Consider the following 17,700-nt stretch of genomic DNA (forward strand, 5'->3'; position numbering starts at 1 on the left):
AAAAAACAGAGCCATATACAAGGGAATCCCCACAAAGTTATCAGTTCTTTTTTCTTCAGAAACTTTGCAGGCCAGAAGGGAGTAGCACAATATATTTAAAATGCTGAAAGGGAAAAACCTGCAACCTAGGATACTCTACCCAACAAGGTTACCCTTCAGAAGTGAAGAAGAGATGAAGTACTTCTCAGACAAGAAAATACCAAGTTCATCAGTTCTAAAGTGACGCTAAAAGAAGTGTTAAACGGTCTTCTCTAAGAGGAAAATGAAAGGCTACAATAAGACGTGAGAATTTATAGGAAAGGGAAAATCCCACAGGTGGGGCAAATTTATAGTAAAGGCTGTGGATCAACTATAAGAATAGAGCAGGAAGACTAAAAGACAAAAATTGTAAAATCAATTATAACTACAATAAACAACTAAGGGATAGACATGAAGGTGTAAAACATGACATCCAAAGCTCAAAATGTGGGGGAGGGAGTACAAAATGTAGATCTTTTAGAATTTAAATGACTGTCACTTTCGAGCAAGTAGATATATTGACAGACAATGAAAAAATACGATGTGGTATACAGAGACAATGGAACATTACTCAGCTACAGAAAGAATGACATTTTCCCATTTGCAGCAACACAGATGGACCTGTAGGATATTATGCTTAATGAATAAGTCAGCTAGAGAAAGACAAATATTGTACGTTAGCACTTATATGTAGAATCTAAAAAATAAAACAAATGAATAAACCTAACAGAAACAGACTCACAGACACAGAGAACAAACTAGTAGTTACTGTGGGGAGAGGGTAGGGGGGAGGGACTTATAGGAGTAGGGAATTAAGAGCACAAATTACTATGTATAAAATAAGAAACTACAATGATATATGGTATAGCACAGGGAATATAGTCAGTATCTTATAATAACTTTAAGTGGAATATAATCTATAAAAATATGGAATCACCGTGTTGTACATCGGAAAGTAATACAATATTGTAAATCAACAGTACTTTGAATAAACTTATATTAAAATGTGAGATTTGCAGAAAAGGAGCATATTTGACTTGGTTTACATCATTTACAAAGTTAGTTCTGTAAAGATGTAATAAAATGTTAAAATTTTGGCAAAATTTGAGTAGTACTGATGAGTTTATTTATGAAGTAACTTTTTTATGAGAAGCATCCTATTAATGTAAAGCTAAAATAGAGTTATCTCCTAATGAAAGGACCTGCTTACTAATCTTGGAGAAATCAGCCTATGCTTACAAAAGGTAGTAAAAGTTTATTTTTGTAAACTGTCCAGAGAGAAGAGTTTCAGCATCTGAAAAGAATAATCTGTTGTGTTTTGTCTTAACTGGGATATATACTTGCATATTTAAAATGATCAAAATAGGTCATTTCTGATTACTTTAAGATTTATTATTTATAATAAATAACTTATCCTCATTTTATTAGGTAATCAAACTGCAACATTCATTTTCTCAGGCATCCATAATCCTATATTAATCTCTAATTAATATTTGATTTTGCCTTCCCTAGATCAGACCCTAAATTCAGGAAAACAAATTTTTCAAAGATACCTTTCACAGTCGAACTATCTCTAAGTTTTCCCAGAGGGGGGCAATGACAAAGATTTTTTTTTTCTTAACCTTACAAAAAGAATGCTAGAAATATTTAGGTTTATTCACTACACCCCTTGTATAAATAGCTCAACACTATCAAAAAATGCATTGGAAGATTTGTCAGATCAAATGAGAAGCTCAGCTTTCCCTCATCTAATTTTTTATAGGTAACATTTTATAAAGCTCGGTGATTGCATACCTATGGAAAGGCCCTGGATATACATCAATATCCTCACCCTCTGTAGTATATTCTTATCCTTGCATGAAACACTAATTAAATAAGATCAATATCCTATTGCATAATAGAAGATTCAAACGTTCCTTCTTGTTGATCAGGTTTGTTAAATTAACTATAGATTAACCACAGCCACTTACCCTTTCCCTCACCCAATAGTCTGTGGTTTCCTCTCATGCTTACCAAAAGACCGCTTAAATTATAGATGAGGATATGCCTTTAACAAAGAAAGACAGTCTCAGAGCCTCACGGACAGCACTTTACCAGATACTCTTTACTCTTAATATTTCAAAGAATGGACTTACGGGCAGAGGCTGACAGAAGAGCTGGCATTATATAGGCAAGGATCATTTAGTACTAGCAACTAAATCAGACTTTCAGGACTTCATTTAGTCCAGAAATAAATGACTATATGAAATCAAATTAATGACTCAAGACTAGAGAAATAGAATTAATTATATAGAACTCATGAACCTGAAACTGGAAATCTGATTTCCAAATGCAGATATGTGTTTTGGAAAATTATTGGCATTAATCTTAATGTTCTATTTTCTGATGGGGAAAACCTTTTTACCATTCATCCTCATCTATCTCTAACCCTCAATTCAGTTGACTCTGATTTTGCAAACTAAATGAAACATTCTTTTAATGGCAGTTTGTTCTCCTTGGCCTCTCAGAATTCAGGAAGTGATATTTTTTTGAGTCACTTTACTTTTTAATGGCAATAACATTATTTGCATACACTCAATAAGAATCTGTTTTCCGTTTCACTGGGATGTAATCAGACAAGTAGACAATGCAATAGCAGCCAAATGTAGAGTGTCTTACTTAAAAATAAGCCTCATTTCTTATTACAAGCTCTTTATAAATGAAAAAGGGTTATAACCTCATATATGAAGTTAATACCCAAAACCTCTCCTAAGAAGTTGATCTAGGACCTGTTTGGGGCTTACAGGACACCAACCTTACAGGCAGTAAGAAAGGTCACTGGATTACCAGGAACCTTAGCAGATTTGGGAAAACTAGAGGAAAGAGAACTTTACCAACACTTACACATGCTAAAGATGAAACCTGCTGTCAATGAACTTCAAGTTTGGTTTCTTTTCCTTAGAACAGAAGAGTAAATAAAAGCATTTAAGGAAGACCTCTGGAGAGATGAACCCACTGAAATGTTCGCTTAGATACCTTAATAAATTATCAGATAGATTCTCTGGTTCTATCAATGAGAGTTGTTCAGTACAGTATAGTGCTAGGTTTGCTATTCACATACAAGAAGGCCTTTATATGCTAATTACAACCTTTTCTAATTTATGTCAATGAATCAAGCCCAAATATAATGCCTTTTTGTAATCATGAAAAATATTTGGAGATTATGTATGGTAACAAAGAAACTGCTATTCCCACCCACAGGACACCAAGTTCTCTGGGGCATACACATTTGTCTTCATTCACTAGCATATGGATCAGGACATTTGGAAACTCTGTAAGGATAGACATTAACTTTCCAAGAGCTGCAAATAATGCAGATAATTACTTTTCTAAAATTTCAAGAAAATTCTGTCCTGTATAGATGTAAATAGTTTCAGTTCATTATAATCCAAAAGTTAAAATTTTACTGTCCAGTCGGGCATTAACTAGCTTTGTATGGGATTCAGAAACCTTATTCCAGCATACTTTTTTTAGTAACTAAAATACTTTGATACTCCTATACTTCAGAATATCAGCTCTACCATCCTACTGCTTCCCACATTAAGGAAATCATTAATGAATCAAAATAATCTGACAGGAATTCACCCTAAAAAACTTATGCTTAAAAGAAAAGAGAATAGAAAAATGTGCCAGCTTGTTCTCATTCATTAGTGGGACTCTCCTGTTTCCTCTTACTATTTTCAATATTTTTATAGTAATCATGCTGCTGCTAAGTCGCTTCAGTCGTGTCTGACTCCATGCGACCCCACAGACGGCAGCCCACCAGGCTCCACCGTCCCTGGGATTCTCCAGGCAAGAACACTGGAGTGGGTGGCCATTTCCTTCTCCAATTCAGGAAAGTGAAAAGTGAAAGGGAAGTCGCTCAGTCGTGTCCGACTCTTTGCGACCCCATGGACTGCAGCCCACCAGGCTCCTCCATCCATGGGATTTTCCAGGCAAGAGTGCTGGAGTGGGGTGCCATTGCCTTCTCCGATAGTAATCATAAATCCATAGAAAAAGACAACTTAGTAACTTTGGGGGACACGCAAAGTTTGAAGTCATTATGTGTATTAAGACATGGCTGAAGTATGATGTGTGGTGTGTGTGTGTATGTGTGTGTATACAGTGCAGAAAAAAGGTTGAGCACCACTGGGGCAACCTTTCAACTTCTCAGACAACTTGCTATACAGAAAAACTTACTGCCTAATTCCCAGTGAGTTGTCATTTCACTGACTATTACCATCATAGCATATACATTCAAATTTCATGACGTAAATTATAACATATCAGTTCTTCCTCATAGTTTTAAAAGTCCGTAAGACTTTTAAAGAAACTCAGTAAAATTCACAACTACTTTTGTTAGCTTTATCAAGAGTTTATACTTGTGAGGCCTCTGCAGAGCAATTTAATGTAGCATTAGGCACGTGTAGGCCTTTAAAACAGCCCTATGTGACTAATAACAGTGATTTGGGAAGAGGAAGGTTAGCAAGAGGAAAGCTTGGAAGGGGCACCAGGAGCTGGCACACAGGGAAATTCCACACACCCACATGTATCCTTGGAGCTTGTCTCCAAGAAGCTGCTCAATGAAACAGTGAGGTCAAGTCAGATGAAGAAAGATTACCAATCGCTCCATCTCCTGCTCCCTGAGTCTCTCCTCCCTCTGCCGCCGATGATAATCCATCAGGTCGTCTCGTCCGGAAATGGAGCTAATGCTGCTTTTCCGTTCCCGCAGGACAGGCTGGGGGGTTCCTGAAGCCTGTCTGAGGCTGTCCAAGTCTGCATCATCAAACTCGACAGATCCACACGAGAAGTTCCTTCTGGCTGCAAATGCTCGGTCCAGCTCCCCAGGAGGAAACGAATGACCAGGGCTGGTACCCGAGTAGGAAGCCCTGTCAAGGTCGTCAGAGGTGCAGGAGGAGGTGGAGGCCAGAAGCATCTTGCGAGCCACTCGAGGACTGGCAGGCACGCTGAGGGTGGAACTCACGTACGGACTGCCCTCGGAGGCAGAGGCTTTATAGGGCAAAGCTCCTGAGCTCAAAGAAGAAAAATTCAGGTAATTGTCATTGTCTATAATGCTATGAGGTAGATCCTTTTCCCCCAGTTTCGTTCGTTTGGAATTGCCCAGAGAGCTTCTTGGAGGCAGACTGAGGGGTGCCAACTGGTTCTCGGTGGCTCTATGCAACCTGGGGAGAGAGCGGCTGTAGGCGCCCATGTGACTCAGGCTGCCGCTAGAGTACTTCCTGGTTCTTAAACTGATGTTTTCCGATGCCGGGTCCCGGTGTCTGCTCAACTTGGGCTGAAGTGTCAGGTTGTCCTGGATGCTTATTTTCCTGGCTTGCTTTGGGCTTGAAGGCATGCTGGCCGCCCCTGACCTGTTGATGGGCGAGGAGCCAGTGTCACTCAGGGAACTTCCATTCCACATGGTCAGGAGAGAGCCAGATGCTTTTCGGCCTTCCAGCCCTCCGAGAAAGTAGACATTGTCATGGGATTTATTCCTTGAGCTATATTTGGAATAGGGAGGCTTCTCTGAAAGCCTCAAGGACCTTTCGGCGTCCCGGCCAAGAAAATGATCAAAATCTGCTCTCCCAAGTGCATATCCACTAAGGGAGGGTGAGGTGCTGCGTAAAGGGGTGGGCGGTTTCATGGAAAGACTTTTCTCACTTCCATCACAAGAGAACTGCTTCGTTCCCTGAATTTTGGCCAAAGAAGGGCTACTTCTGACACTGGTTCCCAAAGGAGATGGGCTTCTTTTAGCAGGCACAGGTTGTGAGAGGGTTAAATAGGAGCCAGAACAGTCTCCATTGGCTTTAAATCTCAGACTGGAAGAATATTTCTTTGGGCTCAGGCTCTCCATCATGTTTTGGGAATCGTTTTCGAGGGAGTTCTCCGCAAAGCCTGCCTCTAAGCTACCATTCTGTAAATCCAGCTGCTTTTGCATGTGGCTCTGCTCTGCCATAATCTTGTTGGAATCTGCAAAGAAAAAACAAGAGAGAGACAGAGAGAGAGAGACAGCTTTACTTAACAAATATTTAAAAAGACCAATCACTCGTTAGCCTACATGGGTACACAAATAGGCTGGCAATCCGATACGTTGCTGTTTTAGTAATAAACCTAGTAAAGCTGTCCTGCAAAATGAAGGTGACTAAAGACCACTGATCTGGGATGTTTTCTGAGCAAAAGAAAAATAATTCAAGAGAACATCAGTGATATTTGAGAGGAACAAATCCCTAACAGCAAGTACAGGTGCAAGACGAGGGGGTGGTACCTAAAATAGACAATGACCCTTCAGTGTTCTACTCCCTGGAGGACCACCTGCTTCCTGAGTACCTAGCGAACACCTGAAGGGATGAGGCAATGGGCTTTCCTTTAGATGTCTCTGTAAGAAACATTAACCACTCAGAAATTCTAAGGAAACTAAATTCACGTTCTAGCAGAGAAAGAAAATTTTGTGATCAATAAATAACATGAGGGTTAGAAGATGATTCTTTAAAAGAGGACTATGAGGGTTACCTTCTCAACAAAAAGACTTAAAAAAACTTCCTGCATCCATCAGAGGAAGGTAGGTATTTACAACAGTAGAGGGAAGAGTGGTCCCCACATGTCTGACATATCAGTGTCAGGTAGAATATCTAGAACCCTGAAACTGATTTATCCTTCAAGTTCCCAGGCATCCCAGAGGCAGCACGATCATCCTTGATCTAACTCTCTCCTCTCATGGAAACACCTTTCTCCTTCTTTTACACCCATATGAACCCACATATCCTTTGAGGTTCAGATTAATATTCTAGTTTCCACAGTGAATAAAAGAATTTTTAAATGGATACACCTGTAAGAATATATTTTGGACCCTAAGTTTGAACAATATTAACTTAAGAAACTAAAGTTATAGTCTATAAAAATGTCTTTTCATTATAAACTAACCCTGCCAATGTGAAAGGTTATATTTTAAACTGATCAAAATACTTTAAGTTATCATCAAAGTTAAAATGCAGTTTAAACATTCCCATTGAACTCAGGCACTGCTAAGACTGTCCTCCAACTTCTTAGACACCAGTTACTACATCTCTGTAATATGTAATATGTAAACAGAATCACATTTGGTTAGTAATAAATATCATAATGTGCTTGTTTCTGTGACCGACATACAAGTTTAAGGAAGAGGGTTATATACAGTATTTCTATCATATCTCCAGTCCTTCCTGACTCCCACTGTCCCACAGGAGAGACACTCAATGAACACAAGTTTTCAATTATCCATCACAGCCTTCCCCACTCCCTCCCAGCCTCAGATGGAGGATCTTCATCTTGCTTGCTCAGCTTCACAGATTTCCTGGGCAAATGCAGGCAGCCTAATAAGGAACTGCCTTTCATCCACAGAGTCAGGCCAAGAAACAGTCTGGCTGCTTAAATCCTAGTGATGGGCTGAGTCCTTACACCCTCAAAGCTGCAGCTTCCCCCTGACAAGCTCTGCCTTGGGGTCCTTATCCTCCAACCCAAAGCCCTGCCCTTATGAAAAAAAAACATGATTATCTTTTGAACTGGACCTCAAAAAATTTTTTTAAAGATTCTCCTTTAGAATTGCTTCCCAGCTGGGATCTGGCCCTGCCCTCTGGGTCTTAAAAGGTCACAAACGTCCCTCTCAACAATTGTCTACCACCACCAATTCTGACCTTGAAAGCAACACCAGTCTGGCTCAAGCTATAGCTATCTCACCATGTCCCCCTTGGAGGACTGAAATCAAGATGACCTCTATCCAGTCTTGGTTCCTTCTATTTCCGACTAACTGCATCACATGTTGGTTTGCCATGTTGAAATTCCAGCAAACCATGGCCAATTCCCTCATGTCAATTCTTTTGAATTGAGGAAACAAGGAAGTAGGTGGAACCTGAGAACATTACCATGCTATTTATTAAAAGGGAAAAAATACTCTAATTTCCCAACAATAGGGAGAAAATTAAAAGCCATAGTATGTCATGAATGTATATTAAACCACTTAAAATCTTATTTTGAGGTATGTTTATAACATAAAAAGTACAGTAATATAACGTTCAATAAATTTTTAAAAACCATACATAAATTTTAAAAAACATACAATGGGTGCAGCCTTATATACACACCCACCTATACACATGAATTCAGAGAAGGCAATGGCAACCCACTCCAGTACTCTTGCCTGGAAAATCCCATGGACAGAGGAGCCTGGTAGACTGCAGTCCATGGGGTCGCTGAGAGTCGGACACGACTGAGCAACTTCACTTTCACTCTTCACTTTCATGCATTGGAGAAGGAAATGGCAACCCACTCCAGTGTTCTTGCCTGGAGAATCCTAGGGACGGGGGAGCCTGGTGGGCTGCCGTCTCTGGGGTCGTACAGAGTCAGACACGACTGAAGCGACTTAGCAGCAGCAGCAGCAGCACATGAATTACACACAAATGTTTAAGCCAGAATCTAAGGAGTCATCATTGGTCTCCTCTATCATTATATCCTCTATCCTCTACCATCTGTCACTTCTTCATTCCCTCCTTTCTCATTTTATCCATCAACAAATCCTATCAACACTGTCCTTAAAACATTGTCTGAATCTGATCATTTCTTGCTATTATATCCCTAATCACTTCCCTAATATGAATAAATGAACAAAGTGTTGCCCAAAAGGTCTCCAGATGTTTGTTGAATATAGCTTAGATAATATTAGTATGCTCACTTTTTAAATGTAGTTATTAGATTATTTCATTACTTGAGGTGATTCTGCTTCTGGTATAGAAAAAATTAAAATCCTAACAGGTAGTTTTAGGTACTTCATTCATTAATTATGTATTAAGTACCTACCACATCTCAGACACTGGCTTAACAGGCATTGGTGTTGCTCACTATTTTTCCTGTTCTTTCCTTTCAGAAACACTGCAGTGTTTTTCTTCCTCATCCTTATGACATTAGGTGTGGCTATGTCCCTTAGCTTTGATCAATGAAATATGAGAGAAAGTGATGTTTCAGTTCCAAGCTGAAACATCAAGAGCTGGCATGATTCACCATTTCCATACCCCTCTTGTGTCCAAGTCTGTAAAGGCTTCCTTAGCCTACCTCCCTCAGTGAGGATAATGGGGAAGAGGGCCTTTGCCAATCCAAGATTGTCTTAAGCCACTGAGATTTGAGAGTTGTTTGTTACTATGAAGGTGCTAATCTTCATTAAGTGCCTACTATAAACCAGGCTTTGAGCTAGGCCCTGGAAAGTATGTGGTCAAAGATAGTATTTCCTGCTAATATACAGCTTACAATCCAAAGTGGAAAATACACGTATGAATAAATGCTACACAATGTGATGCATGCCTTAATAGAGGACTGATTGGCAGGTTGGTAAAGGACTGGTTGACAGATGGAGGGGAGCTAACCCAGTGAGAGGGGTAGTTTGGGTAAGTTATGATAGGAAGAAATGACAATGGAGTTAAGTCCCACTGAAAGAAAGAGAGTCTGATGGGTATTATCCAATGATAGCATAAAGTTACCTCCACACCTAAAATTTTGAGGTTTTAAAAATATAAACAAAATCTCAAGCCCATCTGAGGTCAGACTATTGGTACATCCAGGAAACATTCTGTCTCTGACAGAATTAATAACAAAAATTGTGTAGAAAAAAAGCAAGTTATTTTCTATATTTATTAACTATGTATTTCTATCTCATAGTTACCTAAATCTTTTCCCATCTACACCATCATGTAAGATACATTCTGTGGGGTCCAAGTCTATGCCTGTCTTAAGTGTGGTTTAAATCTGACAGCAATCCTCCTACCATTTAGTGTATTTTAGACAAGGATACAAAGGGAAATCCGTTAAGTCAGATGTTAGAATAATAAGAGAAGAACTAAAGCCAGTTAGTGGGCAAAGCTCTGGTTGTAAGGTAATGCACACAAAATAGGAAACAGAATTAAGTGCAAGATAGGAATCCAGAAAGCAAGCCAGAGCAGATGCTGTGCAATGAAAGTCAGAAATTAAGCCCTGAGCCCAGAACTCTGCATTTTCAATATTTACTATAATGGTACAGAATTGAAGGTTTAACACCTCATGTCAAAATGGATACATAAAAGTTTAATTTTTGACTGAGCAGTATATGACATTAATGTCATCTTAGATGATAAAATGTGTTAATATATTTCAACCTGTTTGCAGTTGCAAATGCTGCTCAATCACCCAAATGAAATATTACCAAACTCTGTTTCCTCTTCGAGCCAACAAAACTAGAGAGTATCAAACTACTATACGGTATTATTACTACCCTACAGGGTGGCAACACTTGGTCCCCCCTCCTCCTTACATGTACTTTTTTTTTAATCAAAAAATGTGATTATTGGGAATTCCCTGGCAGTCCAGTGGCTAGGACTTCACACTTCCACTGCAGGGGGCATGGATTTGATTCCTGGTCAGGGAACTAAGATCCTGCATGCTGCACAACACAGCCAATTCAGCCAAAAAGGAAAAAAAAAGAAACATAATTACTGACACAGTTTAGCTGGCCAAACAAAATACCAAAATATTCCACAGTAGTGCTGGCTGAAAGATTGGGTTCACAGTCTGTAGGGAAGAGACAAGTAGGCCATTTGCAAATAATAAATCACATCCAAGAAACAGTCATGCAACATTTCTCCACCGTACATACTGCAGAAGAAAGTTACAGATGATTTGGATCGAAGAACATTCTAGAGGATATTTTAAAATATTCATGCTTCATACTCTAGTTTTTCATTTCAGCCTTTTGGGTTTGTTAATGATGTGTAAGAAGTTGTGCATTTAAAGATTTGTCATCAAATAGAAACATGTAATTCACTCAAGTTACTGAAGCTGAATATACCAGCCATCAGTTCAGTTCAGCTGAATACATATGTATGGATCCTTGTGTCAGTTTGAGATCTTCAAGACTTAATTCCACAAATCAATTCGACTCAAAAGGTGGAGAATCACACAGGTGCCTTTCTGACCCTAGGGGTGACAATAGTGGCTCATGATACCTCTCTCCTTCCCTACTTCCAGGGTGTTCTTTTCATTGTGGGTGAGATCATAAGAGTGGAGGCCTAGAGGTGGGAAGAGTATAGGGAAACATACAACAGGAAGTAGTAACATACTTTCAATGAGATGAAATGAAGGCAAGGAAAGCAGAGGCAGGAGGACAGAGGATACACAATGGGAAGCACTGGGTTTAATTCCCCAGGAGAGAGGGAGATAGTGATGTGATGGACCGTGCAGACAATGCATCAAAGACTGCAGCTGAGGTTAGGGAAAGAAGCAGAGGAAGAACTAGAACAGTGGGAGGTGAAAGGCGGTTATCAGAGTGACACCCAAGTGGAAGCGCAGCGGGAAAGAAGTCTGTGTTAACACGTGTAGAAGAGGAGGCGAGGAAGATTCCAAGGTTTCCAGACTGGATTCTTGATTTCCACTGCTATTTCTTTTTGGTTTCCTGGTGGCTCAGAGGGTAAAGCATCTGCCTGCAAGGCGGGAGACCTCGGTTCGATCCCTGGTTCGGGAAGATCCCCTGGAGAAGGAAATGGCAACCCACTCCAGTACTCTTGCCTGGAGAATCCAGTGGACGGAGGAGCTTAGTAGGCTACAGCCCATGGGGTCCCAAAGAGTCGGACACGACTGAGCGATTTCACTTTCACTTTCACATTTTTGTAAACGAAAAAGAAGTCTCAGGGAAATTATAAAATCACTGCCTTATGTTATTGTGGAAGCAAAACAGTCCCTAGAGCCCTAATGGCTCCATACACTTTATGCACATGAACAGAAAGAGAACCGGGCATGGAGAAGGGAAGAAGCTGTCTGGGGCCCATCTGCGAGAAAAGACAACACGAGGACGTCTAAACAGCAAAGAAGTCAGTGTGCGTTGAAACACCTGGGCTTACTTTTCAATCCATAAATTTAATCCCTCCAGAGCTCTTGTTATTTTTATCACCTGAAGTGTATATCATCTTATTGTCAATTAGAGAATGCCAGGAGTCACTTAGAGATCTTTGGAAGGCAGCAGAGCAAGTCACAGTACATTTTTCCCTTGAGAAGTAAATTATTGGGAAAACTAATCTCAAGGATGATGTTTGCAAGTTTCTTGGTAGATTCTTTTTTTCTTTGGCACAATGCTGGTGTGCATTTTAAAAGATAATTTTCCAGCTCTATTTGTACCAAATAACATCATAGTGAGGTTAATTCTAACCAAACTGTAAGTCACCAATGGTGAGCTTCAGAGCACTGTGATGGCCAGAACTGTAGGGATCTGGGTTTCAAGATAATGAAAACACACCCAGGGAGCAAAGTTTTAAAAAAAACAAACAAATTAAAATGAAGCATCTGTTGTGTTGTGTGTACTGTTTTAGAGGACAGAGATTTAAAGTCTGGTCTATATATATAAATTCAGTTTTCCAAGTAATTTACACCAAGAGTTTGGAGAATCCTTAAAAAATACAACATGTTACTTGTCATTTTATATTGCCATGCACAAACACTTCTCAGGATCATATAATACAGCAGGAATTAATCAAAAGGGGACTGCTAGAGCAAGTCACCAAAAAGCAGAAACCTTTTCATATTGCTGGGGAAAGGATGTAGATTGGCGTGGCACGCTGGTGTGCTCACTCAGTTGTGTCCGACTCTGTGCAACCCCATGGACTGTAGCCCACCAGGCTCCCCTGTTCACGGAATTCTCCAGGCCAGAATACTGGAGGGGGTTGCCATGCCCTTCTCCAGGGAATCTTCCTGACCCAGGGATAGAACATGCCTCTTCTTCATTGGCAGATGGATTTTTTTTTTTTTTAGATGGATTCTTTATCACTGAGCCACTGGGTACAGAAGCAAATTCAGAACAAGAATCTTAAAACTCAGGAGGGTTTAGGTTAAAATTTCCACCTTATGAAACAGTTTGAGTTTCTATCTTGTCCTACAGGGGCCTTAGAGCTGAGGAACTGGCTCTGGGAGCATATTTTGTCACAGACAGTGGTTGAAGACTGGTGTTTAAGCTCTCCCAGTGCATGGTGGTCCACAGGCCAGCCTCTTTCAGCACTGATGTTTATGGTATGGCAATGTTTTAAAGCAAGCACTGATGACATGTAATTGAATTCAGGCACCAGCTTAGAGCAGTCTGTCAGAAGCAGTGCCATTGTCTGTGTGTGTGTGGTGGGGAGAACTGGGGGGGAGATTCTGTGGTGACGATAGGGCCTGAGGGAGGAAGCTTTAGAGGACTGAATAGGAAAAACGATGAAATCTAGTTCAGCCCCAAACTCCAAGCTTAAGAATGGAGAACAATGGACACAAAACCTTCCTCTTTTTCCACTAATCTCAACATGAAAACGTGATGGGGGGAGGGTAATTAGAAGCTTCAGGAACACACACTTCCTTGTCTAGCAATATTCTCATTTCAGAAACCCCGAAGCAGCCTGGTTTCCCCAGCCTCTGTTATCCAAACACCATCCTCAGTTAAACCCCCAGTCCTGTCAATTCTGCTTTTACAAACATACCCTCCTTTTTCACAATTATTTCCTCTCATCACTAAATCCTCAACCTCCGGCATCTCTGCACACAAACCACACCTCTCCATACAACCCCACACCCATTGGCAAACACCTCCCCCTGCAGCATATATTCCCAGATGCTCTCTTCTTCAAAGAACCCCTCCCATCCAGCATCCCAAACCTTGAGCCTCCCCACTGTCTCAACACCAACCTGCATAGAACTTCACCTCCCATTCATACAACCCAGCTTCCTAAACTCTGTTCCTTTAAACTCTCCCACCACACCCAAGATTTTACATCTCAGTGCAGGAAAGAAAAAAAAAATTTTTAATAAAACTAAAAAAAAAAAAAAAAAAAAAAAACACAAAAAAACAAAAGCCTGGGAGTAGACATAGTGCCCTTATTGGTTCTTTGAAACCAAACAGAGCAGCAAATGGACTGTCATTCCTTGTTCCTTACACCATGTTCTTTATCATTTAAAGGTCTGCTTCTTTGAACAAATAATTATTATCTACTAGATACATGTTGATAGGCTGATTATCTCCAAGGAGGGGATTTTTATCTCTCAAAAATCCAGAAAAGCAGTGTCACAGGAATAAATGTATTTTAATGGCAGCATAAGGAGGATGTTTGGTTCCTGCAGACTGAGCCTGTCACAACAGTAAATCTCATGTGTGCAGATGCAAACACACACTCACAGACACACAGAGACAGATACGCATGGCCCACATGCCTATAGCAGTCTAAAAGGCACAAAGGCTTTGTGACTGCCAGAGGAGGCTCTTCAGAATCCAGGCAAGCTGAGGCATCTTCAGAATTTGCCAGGTGTCGGGTGATGCACAGCGGGCTGGGGAGAAAGGGAGGACCACCAGAATGCCAACAGGATCTCAGGACACTGATCATACAGTTTCTTTCTGGATTTCCCTGTTTTCCCTTTTGAATTTTTATTTCATTATGTTTTGAAAAACATCTAAAAGAAGAGGTAAGGGAGACCATTAAAGAAAGAACACAAGTATCAGATGATGCCACAGGGAGGAAGGAAGCACAGAAGGGAGTGGAGAGTGATGAGGGGATGGGGGAGGCAATGAGAGATGGAAGAAGGGATGACAAAACAAACAAAAATGTTTCAGCTTCTTCCTATCACAGTAAAGCAGTCTAACCCCATGACGGCTTTCCAAGTGGCTCAGTGGTAAAGAATCCACCTGCCAATGCAGGAGATGAAAGAGACGTGAGTTTGATCCCTGAGTCGGGAAGATCCCCTGCAGTATAAAATGGCAATCCATTCCAGTATTCTTACCTGGGAAATCCCATGGACAAAGGAGCCTGGCAGGCTGCAGTCCATGTGGTTGCAAAGAGTCAGACACATCTGAGCAACTGAGCACAACAAGCTGGCACACAAACCCCATGCTACCATTCCTTTCTGTCATTTCTAGCCTACTGAAGTCTAAGCTCTATCAAAAAAAGACACTCTAGATGGTATCCAATGGTTCCTAACGGTAACCACAATCAATAGCAATAACCATATTTAAATGAAGATCTGTATCCCCTGTGATCAGAAGTGACTTTTTACAAAGTCTAGATTGTTTTATATTAGGAATTATCAAGAATCTTTGAGGACTCATTAAAGAAAGTAAAATATCGATTATAGAGATTTTAAATAATTTTGTGCTAGTCCCTTGAATAAAACTTGTCTGTATGAACTTGAAAATATTCTTTAACTATCCAAGAAATTTGGCGCCATATTTCCTACAATAACTCTTCAGCCAGTGAGGCAGGCAGGGGAGGAAGGACAAAAAACAGGAACAACCTCAAAAATCAACTGGGTCATTCAAATTCCCTTCCTACCTGCAAAATTCCTGACTTTTACCTAAATATGCCAGACGTGACTTTTACCAGTTGGACTCACATTTGCATCTATATCATTATTAAAGCAGTTTTGGGCTTCCCTGGTAGCTCAGATGGTAAAGAACCTGCCTGCAATGCAGGAGACCCAGGTTCGATTCCTGGGTTGGGAAGATCCCCTGGAGGAGGGCAGGGCAACCCACTCTAGTATTCTTGCCTGGAGAAGCCCATGGACAGAGGAGCCGGTGGGCTACAGTTCATGGGATCACAAAGAGTCAGATATGACTGACTGACTAACACTTTACTTTCAAAGCAGTTTTGGCAATGTCTGAAAAAGACATAATATTAATGTAATAAGTATATATATGAATATATATATCTTAAAAATTAAATTTAACACAGTGCTATGGTAGGAAAGTTCTCAAATTAAAAGCATGCTGTCTCAATTACAGAAAATAAAAAGAACAGAGGAATATGAAACACACCATAGAGATGTTATCACTTAAATCTAAAACATGGGAAGTCTACAGAAAAATAACCAATGTCTTCAAGCAGCAAATGGTAAGAAAAGAAAAATAAGAGAGGGAACTGTTCTAGATTAAGAGACCCAGGAGACAGGTTATTAAGTTGCTAAGTTGTATCCAATTCTTTTGCAACCCCATGGACTGTAGCCCACCTGGCTTCTCTGTCCTGGGATTTCCCAAGGAAGAATACTGGAGTGGGTTGTCATTTCCTTCTCCAAGGGAATCTTCCCAACCCAGGGATCAAACCTGCAACCCCTGAATTGCAGGCGGATTTTCTACCGCTGAGCCACCAGGGAAGCCCAGGAGACGTACCAATTAACAATTAAATACAATGCACAGGCTGTGTTTGGATCTTGTCTTGAAAATCCAACTATTAAATGAAAAATGTATGTGACAATCAGAGAATCTGAACACTGGAAAAAATATTTTAATTACTGGCTTTTTTTTAAGGTGTAATAATGATATTGTTGGACTTTTTAAAAATCCTAAACTCTTAGATTTACATTTTTATGAATAAAATACTACAGTATTTTGAATTCGCTTGATAACAATCTATGTTTTGGGGAAGTAAGGTCTACAGATGAAACAAGATTATTGTATGTACATAACTTGAAACTGAATGATGGGTACTTGGGATTTCACTGTATTATTCTTCTAATTTTTATGTACATTTACAATTTTCCATAACACAATATTTAAAAAGTAAAAGATGCATGCACTCTAAAAATAAAATATGAATAAAAATATACGAATATATACTGACTTAAAAATTATAATGGCTCACTTTACAAAGAGGGATGTGTTTATACCAGTGGCTCCTGGCTGATTTTTTAAAGAGCACGAAATACTAACCCTCTATCATGTTGAATTAAGCTCCTAAAAGCTTATTTTTAAAAATCAACTTGAAGAAATTTAAAAGGAAATTCACTGTCTAAATTACATGTATTAGATTACTATATTTAGGATACTTGCAAGATAGTGAATGGTAGGTAGTGGTATCTAAATTTCATTACCATGTGTATTCAAATAAAATCCATCCCTTCAGAAAGTTAAAATATAAACACAAAAACTGCCATACCTGTGATATCTTGAAGACTTTCAGCCTCAAAAACATTAAAACAAACACACACACACTTTATAAATTCTTAAATTATGTGATGGCTTCTCTGAAAGTGGGAGAGTTCTTTGGGTTGGAAATTAAAAACCCATATTTTCAGGGTTCTTTATAGAATCCTAAGATAGCTTCAGTTTTGAAGAAAAAGGCTTCTAAAATTTTCCCAAATAAAGTAAATGTTTCCAGATGTTTTTTACTCCTGATCATCAGCATAATTCATCCCCTGGTTTAGGTGATTCTGATTGTAGCCTCTGAAGAATCCTCCCACATCATGTGATCACCACAGTGAAGACAAAGCCAAGAAGCAGAGTCCCAGAATAACTAAGTTGGAGGTCTTGAATATCTGGGTTTCCCAGGTGGCAAAGTGGAAAAGAATCCGCCTGCAATGCAGGAGCTGCAGAAGACGGGGTTTTGATCCCTGGGTCGGGAAGATCCCCTGGAGGAGGGCATGGCAACCCACTCCAATATTCTTGCCTGGAGAATCCCACAGACAGAGGAATCTGGCGGGTTACTGTCCATGGGGCCGTAGAGTCAGACACAACTGAGCACGTACTTCCTTGAATGTTAGTGAGCAGACATTGTGCACATCTTACTTGCTGAGGCAAAGGGGCACTAGAGGAAAAAGCATTCTTTAAAGCCAATTTTATCCAAGAAAAATTATTGACCCTGGGATCACATGGAGATAAAGATGTTCTCT

The 17,700-nt window shown here is 39.9% G+C and overlaps 1 protein-coding gene across 31 annotated transcripts in view; it reads right to left on the reverse strand.

Annotated features, from left to right (window-relative positions):
• The window catches only part of PHLDB2 (pleckstrin homology like domain family B member 2), a 241,188-nt gene that overhangs the window by 86,493 nt on the left and 136,995 nt on the right, over window positions 1–17,700 (reverse strand). For all 31 annotated transcript variants that reach the window (XR_015165935.1, XR_015165931.1, XR_015165849.1 and 28 more), the window contains one exon: window positions 4,658–6,006. Coding sequence is in view for 28 of the 31 variants with exons in the window: in XM_086407144.1 (XP_086263270.1) it covers window positions 4,658–6,006 (1,349 nt within the window). In the remaining 3 variants the exon portion in view is untranslated. The remainder of the gene's footprint in view (window positions 1–4,657; window positions 6,007–17,700) is intronic.

This window comes from Bos grunniens, chromosome 1, assembly GCF_055505025.1.
Source record: "Bos grunniens cultivar Pamir isolate PY7600 chromosome 1, Bosgru_T2T1.0, whole genome shotgun sequence".
In the NCBI taxonomy this organism is placed as follows: Eukaryota; Metazoa; Chordata; class Mammalia; order Artiodactyla; family Bovidae; genus Bos; species Bos grunniens.